Below are 16,246 nucleotides of genomic sequence, written 5' to 3' on the forward strand. Positions count from 1 at the left end.
TATTGTACACCTGCTATTAGCAAGGCATATTATATGCATTCTCTTTTTGGATTTTTTTTGTCTTTTTGTTAATTGAGGTATGATTGACATACAAAAAAGCTGTATGTATTAAATGTTATACACCTTGATGAACTGAAAGATAAGTATACACCCATGAAACGGTCATCATATGTAGTGCCATAAACATAACCCATCACCTCCACTAATTTCCTCCTTCCCTCCCTCTTTGTTTTGTGTGTGTGTGTTTGGTAAGAATATTTAACATAAGATTTATCCCATACGTTCTCTCTTTTTTCCCCAGCTTTATTGAGATGTAATTGACATATAACATTGTATAAGTTTAAGGTGTACAATATGGTGATTTGGTATATGTGTATGTTGTGAAATCTACACATTCTCTTTTAAAGTAATCTTAACAACAGTCCTGTGTGGTAAGTATCATAACATCTAATAATTATTAAGTGCTTACTGTATGCCAAGGAGTCTGTTAGTCAGTTTACTTGTACTGTGTTATTTAATCTTCCTTAAATTCTAAGAGTTAGACATTCATCTTATTCCTATTTTAAGGATGAGGAAAATGAGGCTCAGAAATTAAGTAATCTCTTTGAGGTCCCGCAGTCTACAAAGCTAAGCTGTGACTGGAATCCCAGGCTTATAGTTCCAAATCTCATGCTTTTTTTTTTTTCACTCTTTGATAAGGATACAAAATCAAGCTATTTTTTAATTATCTACCATAATTTGATTCTATACCTAGAAGCAGAGGGATTTTAGAGCTTTAGAAGATACTTAAAAGATCATTATTTTACCAGTTAGGAAATTCAGGCCCATAGGATGTTGTAGTTTACTTAAGTTTATCCAGTTGATTTAACCATGTCCAAGCATTTTATATCAGCTTTTGCAATACTTTTAGTTTTTCAGCAGATTTATCTTTCCAATTATTTTTTTCTAAGATTTAAATAAATTATGTTTCTTGAAGATACAAACTCACAGTAAAGAAAGGATGCCGTAGAGCGAGTAAAGTTGATGCAGGAGAAAAGTACATTTTAATCAGATTTCATACAAATTCCAGTTGGATAACTAAGAGTTGATGTATTGCTTTTGCTTCTGTTTTACTTTCATAAAAACAAGTAAGTATCAACATACCTATTTTTGAAAAATTATTTATCAGGTTCTCACTTCCTAGCAAATAAGTGCACATGATTTATGGTAAAGTATTTTGTTCTAATATTATGTCTTTCCTTGAAACTTATGTATTTACTGTTAGATTGAGAATGCTGTCCGAGGGGTCAGCGCAGGATAGGAGGGGCAGGGACTCTCACCTAAGGTAGAGTTGGGTTTTCTATGTCACTCCAAGGTGTTCAGTATGTGGTTTCTTGCTCCTGCCTCAGTATTTCCCATATTATAAAATGCAGCATAAAGAAATAGGTTTAACCTCTTTGAAATCTTATTTCAATTGCTTTGGAAAAGGAATCTCATGTAAAAGATTTCTCATAACCAGAGGAATATATTTATTGCTATTTCATTTTAAAGAATACTTTAGTCTTGAAATTTAGAAAACAGATTCTTATATAAACTAAATAAATTATGGCCATTTGTATGAATGACACTGACAGTTTGTTTTTAATTGGAATAAAAACATGTTACTAACTTCTCATCATAAAAGAAAATACTGACATAAATTGAACTGTGAGCTTTAAAAGTACAGCGGTGGCACTGGGATTTTAAAGATGGGTTAGACTCTGAAAATGCGTTTCGCCAGGGGCTGGTTGGCATTCAGTTCTCTCTGAATATTTAGAACATAGTATTGGTGTGGGGTTTGTGCTAAGATTTACCTTTCTTCAGTGTTCAGTCTTCTGTTAATCTGTCCAATGAGTTCTTAATTTCAATTGTTTTGTTTTTCACTTCTAGAATGTCAATTTGATGATAGATCCCAGTTCTCTTTTGAAACTCTTCATCTTCTCACCCATTTTGTCCCTCTATTTTATTGAACATATTAATCATAGTTCAAGTGCTGTCCACGGACACTAACACCTAGATTATCAGTGGGTCTGTTTCTGTGGGTTTTTTCCTTTTGATTATTGATCACATTGTCCTGCCTCTTACATTTTATTTTGTGCTAGATAATTATACAGAAAATGAAATAGGAGCTTCAGGTGAAACCTCCCACAATCAAGGCTTCCTTCTTTCCTCTATCAGGCAGTCGGGGTGGGGGAATGATCACTTTGGTCTAATCAGAGATTGAGCTGGGTTGCACATTTAGTAGGATTCAGTCCACCTCTGGTTTTCCGTTTCCCAAGTATGGCCGTTCTAGACTTTTGATTGGTCTGACAGGTCTTTGTCTCCTCCGCCCTAAAAGCTGTACCCTTAGGATATTTTGAGTTTGGCTTTTTCCCCTTGCATCTCCTGCTGGTTCCAGTGTCTTGAGGGCTGGAGACCAATCCTGTTTGTTGCAGATCCTCTCCCTCTAGCAGAATTTTGTCTCCTAAACCCTGGGAGACTAGGTAATTTTTCTCTGCCTTTTTGGCTTCCCCCACCCTTCCCTGCTGCCCAGAACTCAATAATGCCTCTAGGGAAAACTGGCATTGCATTTTAGGGCACATCTAATTTCTAAAACATTGAGCCACGCTGCACAACCTGCCGAAGTTCTATTGATTTTCCCTTCCCTCAGTAGAGTCCCACTGGTTGTACCAGACCTGATCCTCAGCTTACCCTTAAAATCAACAAAGAAAGGAAATGGCCAGTAATCATCAAATGATTTAGGAAGGGCTCTTTCCTTCTCTGGATTTTATGTCATCTAGTCCTTGTTGCTTTTGGAATTTTCTGATGTTTTACAAATAGTGTAAGTTTTTTCTTCTTCAATTTGTCTATTTCTATTTGTGTTAGGAGTGTTAGCTTGACACTAGCTACTGCATCCTACCCAGAAGTGTAAGTCTCCAGTTACCTTTGCTTTATGTAAAGAATTAGGCCATTTTTTGCATGTTTGGAGGGAAAGAGTGATATGATTGTTTCTATCTTGTTCTTCAGCATTTTGTTTGAAATTTCTTCACATTTGAAATTGTGTTACCAATACTTTTTATGAGGACATTGCATTCATTTTATGTTTGTGCCTTGAATTGAAGGATTTATAAATTGATGTCACATAATTCAGATGTAAGTTAAAAATAATTATACTTGCTGATCCAAAATGGAAAAGCATTGGGTTTAAAGTTTGTGGGTCTGAGTTTGAATCCTATCATTACTGTTACTGGTTGTGTGACCTTGGGCAAACCATTTAACTTCTGTAAGCCTATTTACCTAATCTATAAAGGAGAAATACAGTCATAGGCCGAATAATGATGTTTTGATGAACAACGGACTGCGTATATGATTGTGGTCCCATAATATTAGTACCATATGGCCTAGAACTGTGGTAGGCTATACCGTCTAGGTTTGTGTAAGTGCACGCTATCATGTTCACACAACAATGAAATTGCTTAACGAAACGTATTTCTGTTGTTAAGTGATACATGACTATATACCTCAAGTCATGTTTTGTTGCACAAGACAAGATATAAACAAAAATAAAATAACACTTTTGATAAATCTCATTGAGACCGCAGAAAAGAGTGGAAGGGGTATCTCCCATACCTTAGAAGCACAGATTATTAGAGCTGGAAAAACATTGGTTTTAGAGTAAGTTGGTTGTTAAGGCTGACAGCCTACTTAGTGGCTTAGATACCTTGCATGTCATGGACATGTTGTTTAACAAGTTACAAATTCATAGCTCTATAATATAATGGAAAGAGCATGATATCGAAGGCCATACAATCCTGGTTTCAAATCTTAGCTCCACCATTTCCTAGTGTCGCTTTGTTTCTTAACCACTCTAAGCCGTGATTTTAATATATAAAATGCAAGTAATACAAGCTGTCTTATAGGTTTGTTGTGAAGATTAAATAAAGTAACAAAGGGAAGACACCTAGCATGGCATCCAACCCAAAGTGAGGATTGACTGATACTATTCCTTACCCCTTTTTGTTTCTCCAGTTGTCCATTATAATCCATGAGCAGGTGATTTTGTTTTCTATGTTGGTCCTAACCAGTGATTCCTCCTCTGTAATTATGTAGCTTTTTAAAATCGCCGATAGTAATATTTTTGGTTATATTAGCTTAGTGAAATTCATTTGTCTTATGAACAATGTTTCTAATTTTCTGCTGTCAAATGAAACTTAAATTAGTTTTTTGAGACATCAGTATTTTCTGATATGTTATCAGAGGTTAGTGGATAACCCCCTTAAAATTGTCTGCAACGTTTGGTGTATTTGTGCATATGTGCCTTTTTCATCATTCACAAAATAGTCAGAGTAACCTAAAAAAGTGAAGAACTACCAGCCTAGGTCAGAAACTCTTGATGAAATTGTGTTTAAGCATACCTTATTTAAGATTAGTACCTGTAAGTCACTGCTCAGTAGTAAGTTAAGAATTATTTTTGATACACAAAATGTTTCCAGTTGTATAGCTTATCTTCTAAAAATATTACTTTTAAAAAACAGTATTAAAAGAGTTGTTCTAGTGATACTTTGGTGGATGTTTTAGTTTATCTAAATTATTTAAAAGTTAACGTTCACATAAAGTTTTTAAAAGGAGCCTTTAAGTACAGGAAGGGAATTTGTTTAAAAATTCTTCTAGGAAATCTCATTATATTCTAGTTTGTCTTTTTGGTGAATCCAGATTTTTTTATGTATCATAATACTGAGATATGCTGTTTAATTTTCTGCATATCACAGCAATATAAGATTTATATTAATTCAGAACAAACAGGTGAATCAAGTAATTTTCTCTTGTTAAAATAAGTATATTTAAAATTCTATATGCTTTCCTTATAATGACTTATAACTAAGAACATTTTTGTTTCGCTTATTTTAGCAATCTGAATTTGCACAGATGTCAAAAGATAAGTATAGTCTATATTTAAAAAATACTTAAGTTAAAAAGAGATTATCAGTGCATTCAAAGCATTATTCTAATTAAAGCTTAATTCATTGTAAACTTACGAGTTTAACATTAAAACTTGTTTTAAATAAGAAATTGAACATTTATTTATTTTTTTGAGGAAGATTAGCTAATCCTCCTCTTTTTGCTGAGGAAGAGTGGCCCTGAGCTATCATCCATGCCCATCTTCCTCTGCATTATATGTGGGATGCCTTCCACAGCGTGGCTTGCCAAGCTGTGCCATGTCCACACCCGGGATCCAAACCTCGAACCCGGGGCCACTGAAGCAGAACGTGCGAACTTAACCGCTGCGCCACCAGGCTGGCCCCAGAATTGAACATTTAAAATTGCACTTTCATGGGGCTGGCCCCGTGGCCAAGTGGTTAAGTTCTAGTGGTTGAATTCGAGGGCTCTGCTTTGGCAGCCCAGGGTTTCGCCATTTCGGATCCTGGCTGCGGACTTGGCACCGCTCATCATGCCATGCTGAGGCAGCATCCCACATGCCACAACTAGAAGGACCTACAACTAAAATATACAACTGTGTACTGGAGGGATTTGGGGAGAAAAAGCAGAAAAGGAAAAATAAAATTGCACTTTCACATTCTGTGATGTTATGAATAAATCCCATTCAAATAAATTTTAGTTTGTTTAAATAGCTGAACTTAAGTTATTAGTGAGATATTCTATTTATACATTTTGTTAATGTATCTTAGCATCTTTATGTTCTAAAGACTGCTATTTCTTTGGGGAAAATTCAGAGAAATTTTGTTATAGCTTCCACATTTAACATCTTTTATTTGGCCTTAAGTACTTTAAAATCCATGAGATTTCCATTGATTTTATTAGCAACTTCTAGAAAACCACTTCTTTGAAAAACTAATTTTTCATACAATTGATTGTGAATAAATGAATCATTGGTAATGAATATACTGTTAAGTAATAGTGGTAACTAAGTAATACATTCAAGATTTTCTGGATGAGTCTTCACTGCCCTGAAAGACATATCTAGTGGTGCGTAATTGTTTATAGAGAATAATAATTTATTTCTTAGAAAATTATATTTATAAAAATTACAAAAATGCTTCTTCATAATGTCAGATTTGAATTTTCAAGAAACTCTAATTTTCAATTGTGATAACTTACTATTTCTGTGTGTTTCATATGTATTTGAGTGTTGTAAGCTTACTTTAGATGCTTCTTTGGAAATTGATAGGGGTATGTCATACATAATATTAATCGATTAATAATTATTTAATTAGCCATTTTGTGAATTATCTAGGCCATTTTACTTCTCTTGCAGTTTTCATGTTTTGACTTATTTCCACAATTCTACCAAAAATTTAAAAGGAATCAAAGGCAATAGAAATAGAAGCCAAAATTTCTGTCCTTCTGTTACTACTACTTGTTACTCAAGTTTAATAAATAAGTCTACTTAGTAATTGAAGTGATGTTTTTGAATCTGTCTTACTTTTGCTTTAACATTGCTAAATGGTTATATTAGAACTACTTCACCAGTGAGAAAAATATAATTAGTAAGGTGTTGAAATGAAGAAATGTGTGGGGAAAAAAGTTAAAGTGAGCTCTGTGATGAGGGAGATGAGTGGGAGCCCAGATGCTTGGAGCTATCCTCTTCCAGGTCAGGTTAGTGGCATGATGTCATTCTCATAAAAAACTTGTTTTTCCTGCATGGTGTGAGTTGCTGGTCTTGGTCCTTTTAATTAAAGATAAGAATCCATGATAAAATTAGATTTCTGGTTGATCATCTTATGCAGGACTGAGGATTCATTGGTAAAGAACCACTAACCTGTCCTCTCCCCCCAGGATGTGAGCACTGAAGAGGATTAAGGCCCACTGTAGGGAAGCTTGCTCTGCAGCCTGCACTGCCCTTTCCCCTGCTCTTTCAGTTAAATAGAAGGTTTTTAGTTCCCATGACTATCAATCTGGTACTTTTCACAAGCGCCAAATTCTTTTAAAAAATTAAGGTGACTTCGTTTTAGAAATCTACTGGCCTAGAATACTGACAGATGAGTTTTTCTTTTTGGTATTTGGTATTGACGACTCTGTACATACTATTTTTTTCTGATGCATATTAGTTTGCTTTAATTTATGTTGAATTTGGTGGTTGATAGTAACTTTTAAAAACTAAGGACAGATTTTTATACGGTTAGGTTTGCTTGTCCAGTAGTAATTAGAGAGTTTGACAGTGTTGAATCTTACATTAGAAATAGCTATCTGACAACCTTGTGGACGTGAGCTTTTAACTTTATTTCTAGATGACTCCAATTTATAAGGTACTTTCTTTTCATGTTTAAAGGCTTTTAAATAGCTTTTATAAATGCTGAAGTGTCATGTATTTTTTCAGTATCTGCCAAACAGGTATTGTATTTAATCTTGAAAATATATTTTGATTTTGTTAACTAAAAATAATTGCAGAATATTAAACATTCTCAGTAGTTAAAGCTTTTTTTTTCCATTTAATTTGAGCTTTTGTTGTTACTAACAAATAATTTGTGGTACAGTTTCTTTTCTTTCCTTTTCTTTCTTTCTTTCCTTTTTAACGACTGCTAGAATCTATATACTTGTCACCTTAGTGTGCTAGAAATGTTCCACTCAGATCAAGGGTTCCTTTCTGGTTTTGTATGTTCTCACCTGCTCCTCACTGTAAATCATTGAGATGTCAAGTGCAATGATTAATTAAGCTGCACGTGCAAGTGCTTTTTTTTTCACCTGTCAAGCAGGAAAGAAGTCTTATAGCAAGATTAGATGGTGCTGTTTCATAGCTTCTACTCCAGACTGTCAAGTGTGTAAAAATATTTTATATTTAGGTGCTTATTCAGAATATGGCATACCAGGGTTTGTTTAGTTTAGAATTCTTAAATATTGTAAGATACAATAATTATACCAAGCCCTATCATTAAACTCCTAATTAGAGGCAAAGAGTAAATTCAGAATCCCTACATAAATATTTTGGAATGTAAGGTTTATACTGTATAATTATCTTTTACTCAAATACTGGTAGTTGTCTTATTTAAAGTAAATATTTTTAATTTTCTAAATTGATCATTTGTGTATATACCATATACAACATGAGATCCATTCATAATGAGACCCATTCTCGTTAAAATATAGCATGGGTTTAAATTTGTGATGAAATGATGATGGTGGTAACTACGCTTTTTTTCTTTGAGTAATGAATATTTGCAGAATGTAATGTTAAGCTTTAATTTTTATACATTAATATAAGACAACAGACTTGGAAGGCTTGTTCCTCCCACCCTAGTTCTTTCACCCCCTCCCCTTTTAAACCATCAGTAAAAGTAAAACCTCAAATTGTATAGTAATCTTAATCTATTATTAAAAGGTCCCAGAAAGGAAGATTACAAGGTAGATTCAGGTTTTGAATCGGTTTTGCCATTGGTTTAGCAGCGGGTGGGCAGGCAGATGCCTGCTCAGAGTAGAACCTATTGCCATTTTTCACCATTGATAGAGTAGCCTTTCAGAGTCAATGAGCTCTGTCAATGTGAGCTTGTCAAGGCTACAACTTCATAGACCTGAGAGGCGGTTTGAGAGGTCAGCCCTTTTCAGGTTCGCTGTGATGCAAATGAAGTTTAATGCTTAAACAACTATTGGAATTTTTATGTCTGCTCCTTGTTCTTTTTTCTTCACAAAGTCATTGACGAGACATTCAGTGCTTTTTAAATTGGAAGTTGCATTGTGCTAAAGACCTAGTACAGATTTACGGAGGGCTGAAAGCAGTTAGATCATGTTCTTTTCATGGTGCGATTAGAATCAAATCGATTTCCCTACAGCCTTCAGCATTCAGATGGCAATTTTAACAAAGCTTGGGGGCTAGACAAGGGACAAAACGACTGAACTGAATGTTAATTACACTCTGCAGCCTTATTTTCTTTTGATTTGGGGCTGACTGGCAACTAAATTAACAAAAAGTGTGACCATAACTGCTGCCCTATTTTCATTTAAAAGGAGAGCTGCCTCTAAAAGGCTATCTTTACAAAGAAACAAGTGAGGTCTGCTGATCGTTGTTAACAAGGGCACTTTTTTTTACTTAAAATTCTTGCCAAAAATACTGTTCAAAAAAAGTAATGTAATAAATTAGTCATTGGTGTATTATTACCCAGAGAGTTAGTTGATTTTCTGATTTTTATCACATAAGCTTAGAAAATGTAAGGCAGTGGTGCTAAGTCATTGGTAGTTATGAATTATAATTGGCACCTACATGACTGTGGTGTGTCTTTAGTATGTTCAACATGCTAAAGGTAATATGGTAACTAGATTACAATAAATACTTTAAATAAATATTAAACACTTTATTATGTAACAGTAAACTATTCAAAACCAGCTTGATCATAACAATTTTTCACCTAGCTCATCCTTCCTTGACATGCAAATTTTCATATTTGGTTATTAGTACTTGTTTAGAGTTGTGCCACATTAATAGCGCTAAAATGCTTTTTTCCTTCCCTTGCAAGGAAGCTGCAGCTGCACCAAGTTGCAGTTGATTCTTGTGGCAACACTGTCCTTTTTGCACCTGCAGCTCTGTTAGTCTCATCCTAACACCTGGCATCATGAATTATCCTCTCCTATTCATACTCCCAAGCAAGAAACCTTTCATGCCACATAGCATATATTGCAGAAATCAAGTAATCTTAAATATAAATTTCTCGTTGATTCCTTTAGCAGTAGTATTGAGTTAAGAATTGGTTTTGCTGTAATTTTTGTTGGTTTAAATACAGTTTTGCCTCTGTTTGAAAATCTTTATTTGTGGAATAATAGATAAACCAGCTTTTAAATTTGGATATTATTTTTAAGTATGATGTGAAAATTAGTTTGATTTAATAGCTAATTGATTTTTTAACTTTTAATTGTTTCTTTTTTGAATTTACCCTAAAGGCCATTTGCATTTTGTTAATTAATACCTAAATACCCACTGTTTAAAAATATATATTAAAGAACTTTTAGTACTATTTAAGTATTACAAAAAATGTTTTTGAAAGAAATGGGGATTTAAATGTATGTATTTGGTAGATAACATTAGCTTTTTAGACTTGGATAGTTTTAAATCAGAGGCTAGTAAGTTTGAAACAGTTAAAAAGAAGATACAATGCTAAGAAACAAAGCCATATCTTTGTTAAAATAGAGTACTATTTCTGTTCAGTTTACTATTTAGTGCTAGACTAGACCACCCTATACTCAGTCACTGTCTCATATCTTTCTCCTTTTCACACAAAAAGCAGCTGCAAAACAAAGTTTTTCTAAAACCAGTCAAGAGTAAACTTTTTTCTCATTTGTCTTCCAGACACGAAGATCGATTGAGAAGTTATTAGAATGGGAAAACAATAGGTTATACCACAAGGTGAGTACCACAGGGAGCAGCTTCGTACTGTTGGGGTCTGAATTGCACAGTATGGAAACAGATGCTTTTGTTGAACTAAAAATATGAAAGGTGGACAAATGGGGTAGTCTGTGTGCTGCAATAAAATAGAGCTCATTTTTCTTCCTTTACTCTCCTACTTGTCTAGCTGTGCTTGCACTGGAGACTGAGCAAAAGGAAATGTGAAACGAATAACATGATGGAATATGTAAGTTAAAGGGCTGTTTTGTGAGTTTCTCTATTAAATGATCATTTATTTTGCTTCTGATCTTATTCTTTCCATGATTATTAATCAGCAAAGGTGTCAGGAGCTTAATCTCCTGAGCGCAAGGATTTTCTACGGTTCACAGATGCATGGTTTCATGTGCAAGACTGATTTATAAAGTTATGAATGACTTGAAAACAAGGCTTCACTGTGTTCTGAAAAATAATAAATTAATTGCCAAGATAAAATAGCCTGAACATGTGTTGATGGAGTGTGAAATTTTAGATGCTGTATAAAGAATAACCACAACTTTGGTTACGCAGCAAGTCAGATATGGCTTTTTTATATAATGCTAATCAAGTTTCCAAGTATGGAAGAAAACCTTTCAGCCAAGCCGTTGGAGCTTAAGAAACCTTTAGACTTTATAGATTTTAACTGCCCTTACCTCCGTGGCCTTTAAAGAATCTTTCAAAGTGTTATTAGAATATTGTTTTGCAAAAATTCTATCAAAAGTAAGCAGGAGATGAGATGTTGCTCATCCTGAGTTTATTCTTTAAGAGATCTAATTGGCCCGTGTATGCAATGACTTTTAGAACTTATTCAGTATGGGATTTAATTTACTGACTCCTTGATCTACTTGAACAATTTTTCTCCTGTTCAGAAGTTCAGAGTACTATAGAAAATTATGAATTTTTATTTATTCTACTTTGAGCTTGAATGTTTTATTTTAGATATGTAAAGGTTATTATATTAAGAGAAAAAGATCTAAGGAAGTTGAGTTAATCGTTGAAAATTAAAGTCATAGCCTTTGTGAAGTACCTGGCACATCATTTCTGATAAATTTTGTCTATTCTTTGAAACAATATAGCCATCATAGATAGTATATATGTGTGTGTGTGTGTGTGTATTAAAGATTGATTAAAACAGTGCTTAAATAGTTGGAAATTATCATAAAATGATTTTTCTCTGCAGCATTTTCCCTTTCTTTCATTATCATACAGTCAAATCCCATTTCTAGTCTTGAACATAAAAGACATCTTTAAAATGTCTCTTTTTTCATAGAATAGCTCTATTCAGTGAACCAAATAATGTAGATTTTATCATTATCCATTATATCAAACATGTTAATTATGATGATGAGAAAGACACTTGATACTTATTATAACAAAAAAGTCTTGTTTTGAGATTGACCTATGAAAATGCTAGTCTTGTATTTTCATCACAGATGATAAAAGAGTTTATGTGTTTTGGGGGATGGATGGATATGTAGGAGATTTAAAGAATTTTGTGGAAAGATAGTTGCTATATTTATAACTCAAACACTAAGCTTAAAACCAATGGTTTTATTTATTTACTTTGCACATTTCTAAATTTGCTTGGAAAGGAAAACATAAAAGTTATTCCCAGTGCTATTATTTACAGATAGAACTATATAAATGTCATTCATTCATAAAATATACTTATTATATTCATGTTTATTTTTATGACATTCTTTTATTAACTAAAGATGATTTAATTTACTAACCTTCCAAAACATTCTGAGCTATGTGCTTTGTTTGTAAAATAGTTTCCTTTAACTTATCATGAATTTTTAAACACTTCTACTAAAGCCATTATATTATTTTTCACATCATCATAGAGGATATCCAGAAGAGTAGTAAAAAAATATTATATTTATATAAAATATATATTGCTAAAAAATATATTTTTTCTAAATTTTCTATGAGTATGTATGTTTGTGAGAGTTGAACGGGGGAATAACATAATTTCAAAAACTCTCTAGAAAATGATTTTTAGAAGTTAAGATAGTAAAGAAAAGAGTGCTTCCTTATCTAATGAATTGGGACCTTTTTACCATGTATTTCTCTTTGACCTCGACTTTTTTTTTTTCCCCCTGAAGATTAGCCCTGAGCTAACTGCTACCAATCCCCCTCCTTTTTTTTTTGCTGAGAAAGACTGGCCCTGAGCTAACATCCATTCCCATCTTCCTCTACTTTATATGTGGAATGCCTACCACAGCATGGCGTGCCAAGTGGTGCCATTTCCACACCCGGGATCTGAACTGGCAAACCCTGGGCTGCTAAAGCGGAATGTGCACATGTAACCGTTGCGCCACCGGGCCGGCCCCTAACCTCAACTTTTTTTAACTTACAGAAATTTCATTTGTTGGTTAAAGGAAAATAAGTCTCCTTGATTATATTTTGAATGTTGGAGACAGTCTAGAAGAAATACCAGCTTGATACCAACTTTGCTTTTATCAGATATGGTAGAGCAGTATGACTTAGAAGAAGCGAGACAAGTGGTCAGGTTCTGTGTGTGGCTTCTGAAGGAAAAGAATTTGTGTGAAATATTCTTTAAAAACTAATAATAATTCAAATATAGTCAGAGATAGCCTTTATTTTGCAGTATGTAATATACATTGTAAATTGTAATGCCTATACTGAAATTGTCAAGATGCTTGATTGGGGACATATGTGACATATGAAAGTATTTATTGAATGTTGACTCATAGTAGTTTAAACTTTAATCATCAACTTTTAGAGCTGCAAAGAATCTTCTCATCTAGTCCAATCCATTCTGCAGATGAGGAAACTGAGAAACGGGATCTACCTCAACTAAAGACGCTAGACAGGAGCTAGTCAACATTTTATAGGCAAATAACAGGTCAGGAGAGTGGCAAAGGTGACACCTAAGGCATAGTGATAGCTAATCTAGGAGAGTAATATTTTTGAGCCAGATATAGAAGTCTCTTCTTTATTGAGGCAGATCAAAAGCCAGGAGAATGAAGAGTGAAAATGAAGGTTTCTGGTCCAGAATGTAGAAGAGTGTCCAAACCTGGAGGTCATATCAAGATATAGTTTCTGAAAAAGAATGAGGAGTTCACCAAACTTGGGAACTGTGGAAATCAAATAAGTATTTGTTTAGCGTCTATTCCATACAGAGTTGGAATAAGGGAAAGAATTGATTGTAATTTAAGACAGTTTAAGTTTGGAATAAAAATGAGCTGTGGTCAACTTGCGTCTTTCTGTGTTACTATGTTTTGTTTCTGTTGGTTTTCCTAGTAAAAGGTCCTTTGGAACAAATTTTAGCCTTTAATTTTGCTAACCTAAGAAGGGGCTTTTAAAAAAAAATTAAGAAACAGGGCGAACCCAGTGGCCTAGTGGTTAAGTTCAGCACACTCCACTTCAAGGCCCAGGTTTGGTCCCTGGGTGCGGACCTACACTGCTCTGTTAGTGGCCATGCTGTGCTGGCAGCCCGCATACTAAAAAATAAAGTAAGATTGGCATGGATATTAGCTCAAGGTGAATCTTCCTCAACAATAAAAGGGAAAAGAAAAAGAAATAAAGGGACCAGTACCCTTTACCTAGAGATCACATATCCTGGTACAGTAAAATGAAAGCAAGTCTGGAACCTAAAGACCCATGGAATTGAGTTAGATAAAAGTGAGAAAGCCTGAAGAAGTAAATAGTGGGTCAGCTGCAGCCACATGGTGCAGTGGAAAGGGCAAAGCTTTGGAGTTAAGACAGTCCTTTGTTCAAATACTGACTCCACAATCCGCGGTGATAGACTTCTCAGATCATCAGTCTCCTCACCTGTAAAATGAGAATGATAATACTTGCCACATAGAAAAGTTGTTGAGAGTAAATAGATCTATATAGTATGGAACACTGGATATTATATATAGTTAGTTCTCAGTAAGTGCTGGCTCCATTTTCTCATTCATTCATCCATGCATTCTCCTGTGTGTCAGTGGCAATATCAAAATTGTTTTAAGTGATGGAATATAACTGAAATTTTTTAATGGTAAAAATCTATTTAAATCTTTTTAAAACTTTTTTTTTTCTCCTTCTACAGGTCATCCTCATAGAATTTTTACCAAAGACACCGATTTTTCGACCAGATTAGCGTTTACTTTATTTATAGAGACTTTCCAAGTATGTTGTCTTTCCAATGGTGCCTTGCTTGGTGCTCTCCTGGTGGTGACATAACATTGGTTCTACAGAATCGTGTGGTGTTTTTTTCTGTTTTTTTTTTTAATAACCGCATGTTCTAAGTGTGCATTTTTGTCAAACTTTGCAACAGTTATTTCATACAGATGTTTAATACTTAAGTTATTGTGCTCTTTTCTGTTATGTATTCTGATTTTCAAGGATTACTTTTTTTGTATTATCAAAAAAATACATTTGAACTTAGCATAAAAAGTGGCCAGCCTTTTTTATTATATCACCAAGGTGTACACATTCCTTTATTTATTAATTCCTAATATAGAAAAACACCTTTGTAACACTCTAGTTATCTATTCTAGCAAGCACACTCTTTGTATTATTTTTCTTCCTTTTAAAATTTAACATAGTTATTATTTTCAAACAGTAAGTTTTCTTTAATAGCTTTTTGGAACCTAACATTCTTTCTCATATAGTTCCCAATGCTCTGTTTACAGCAGAAATATCTGTAACATTATGAAGACCTATCAGAAAGTTTTGAAAGTATTTCTGTCTTCAAAGGTAGTAAGGCAGGATTAAATTATTTTTATTAGAATAGACAAATTGCTGAATGGTATGCATGCATCTAATGGTTACTAGAGCTCAGGATCACAAAATATAGTAGCATTACAATCTGTGTGTATTTTTGATCAAGATAATAATGGCCTTATTTGGGTTATTTTTTATTGTTTATCAAATCTTATACAAAAATATGGAAATACTCCTTTTAAAAATTTGTAAGGAAAATATTTCTCCCAATGTAACACAATTGTGGAACAGATATATGTTTCTGAAAAGTTTTTGAAAGAAAGCAAAAGTCTTAGAATTAAAAATAAGCAGGTGTTTAATACCCCCATTGATAGTTAGAACAGATTATTACTAAGAATTGGAGGACATATTTAGTACTATTTTTATCTACTAGTTTGCTTTCAGTACAATTACATGTACTTTTTTGATTGAGAGTTTGACATATAAGTTCAAATCAGATCAGCTTGTTTCTTTTAAATATATACAAACATACATTTCTTTTTTCTCCTTTTGGTTGTATATCTCCATGCATTTTAAAACTTTTCTAAATTTCTGAATGGCCTATGTGTAAATTTTTGTTTTTATAAGCCTGAAATTATACAAGTTTTAATGTGTGTCTAGAACTTGTTCCATACAACTGTGGTATCGAGCAATAATGTGAATAACTTTTGAAATTATATAAACTATGCTTAATAATTTGTATTAAGAATTGGTACCACTATATAATACCTTTTTCCTTGTATTAAATCTTTTAAATACCAGTTTCATTAATTTATATACCTGTATTTTTTTAAAGTATTTCTTTGTACTTCTCCAAAGTACTGTAATTCTGTATAAATTTGAATAGCTGAATGCCAGTATCTTATATCCTATATCCTATATTGGACATTAGGAACTATCTTAAAAACTAGGATTTTTTTTTTTTTGGTCTGAGAATTATTTGTTTTCACTGCCCCCCAAAACGTTTACCAACTTGAATTCATAAAGCACTTTTCCTATGAAGAGCTCAAAGTACAAAGAATTCAAATACTTCTCACTTTATTTACCTTGTGTCTACGGTGTGTCTGACCCTCTTAGAGTAGTACAATTGAAGGGTAATGTTATTCAAAAACTCTAGAATTCCTCTGTAGTTTCAGTGTGAAAGATTATTGTTTGGAGAATGCGATT

The 16,246-nt window shown here is 33.5% G+C and overlaps 1 protein-coding gene across 1 annotated transcript in view; it reads left to right on the forward strand.

Moving 5' to 3' along the window:
- CHIC2 (cysteine rich hydrophobic domain 2) overlaps positions 1-15,840 on the forward strand; it is a 55,780-nt gene extending 39,940 nt beyond the window's left edge. The window contains exons 4-6 of the mRNA XM_001493501.7: positions 10,289-10,345; positions 10,512-10,571; positions 14,424-15,840. Of these exons, the coding sequence (XP_001493551.1) occupies positions 10,289-10,345; positions 10,512-10,571; positions 14,424-14,474 (168 nt within the window). The 3' untranslated portion in view covers positions 14,475-15,840. The remainder of the gene's footprint in view (positions 1-10,288; positions 10,346-10,511; positions 10,572-14,423) is intronic.
- The last annotated feature ends 406 nt before the right edge of the window (positions 15,841-16,246 follow it).

This window comes from Equus caballus, chromosome 3 (genome assembly GCF_041296265.1).
Source record: "Equus caballus isolate H_3958 breed thoroughbred chromosome 3, TB-T2T, whole genome shotgun sequence".
NCBI classification, from domain to species: domain Eukaryota; kingdom Metazoa; phylum Chordata; class Mammalia; order Perissodactyla; family Equidae; genus Equus; species Equus caballus.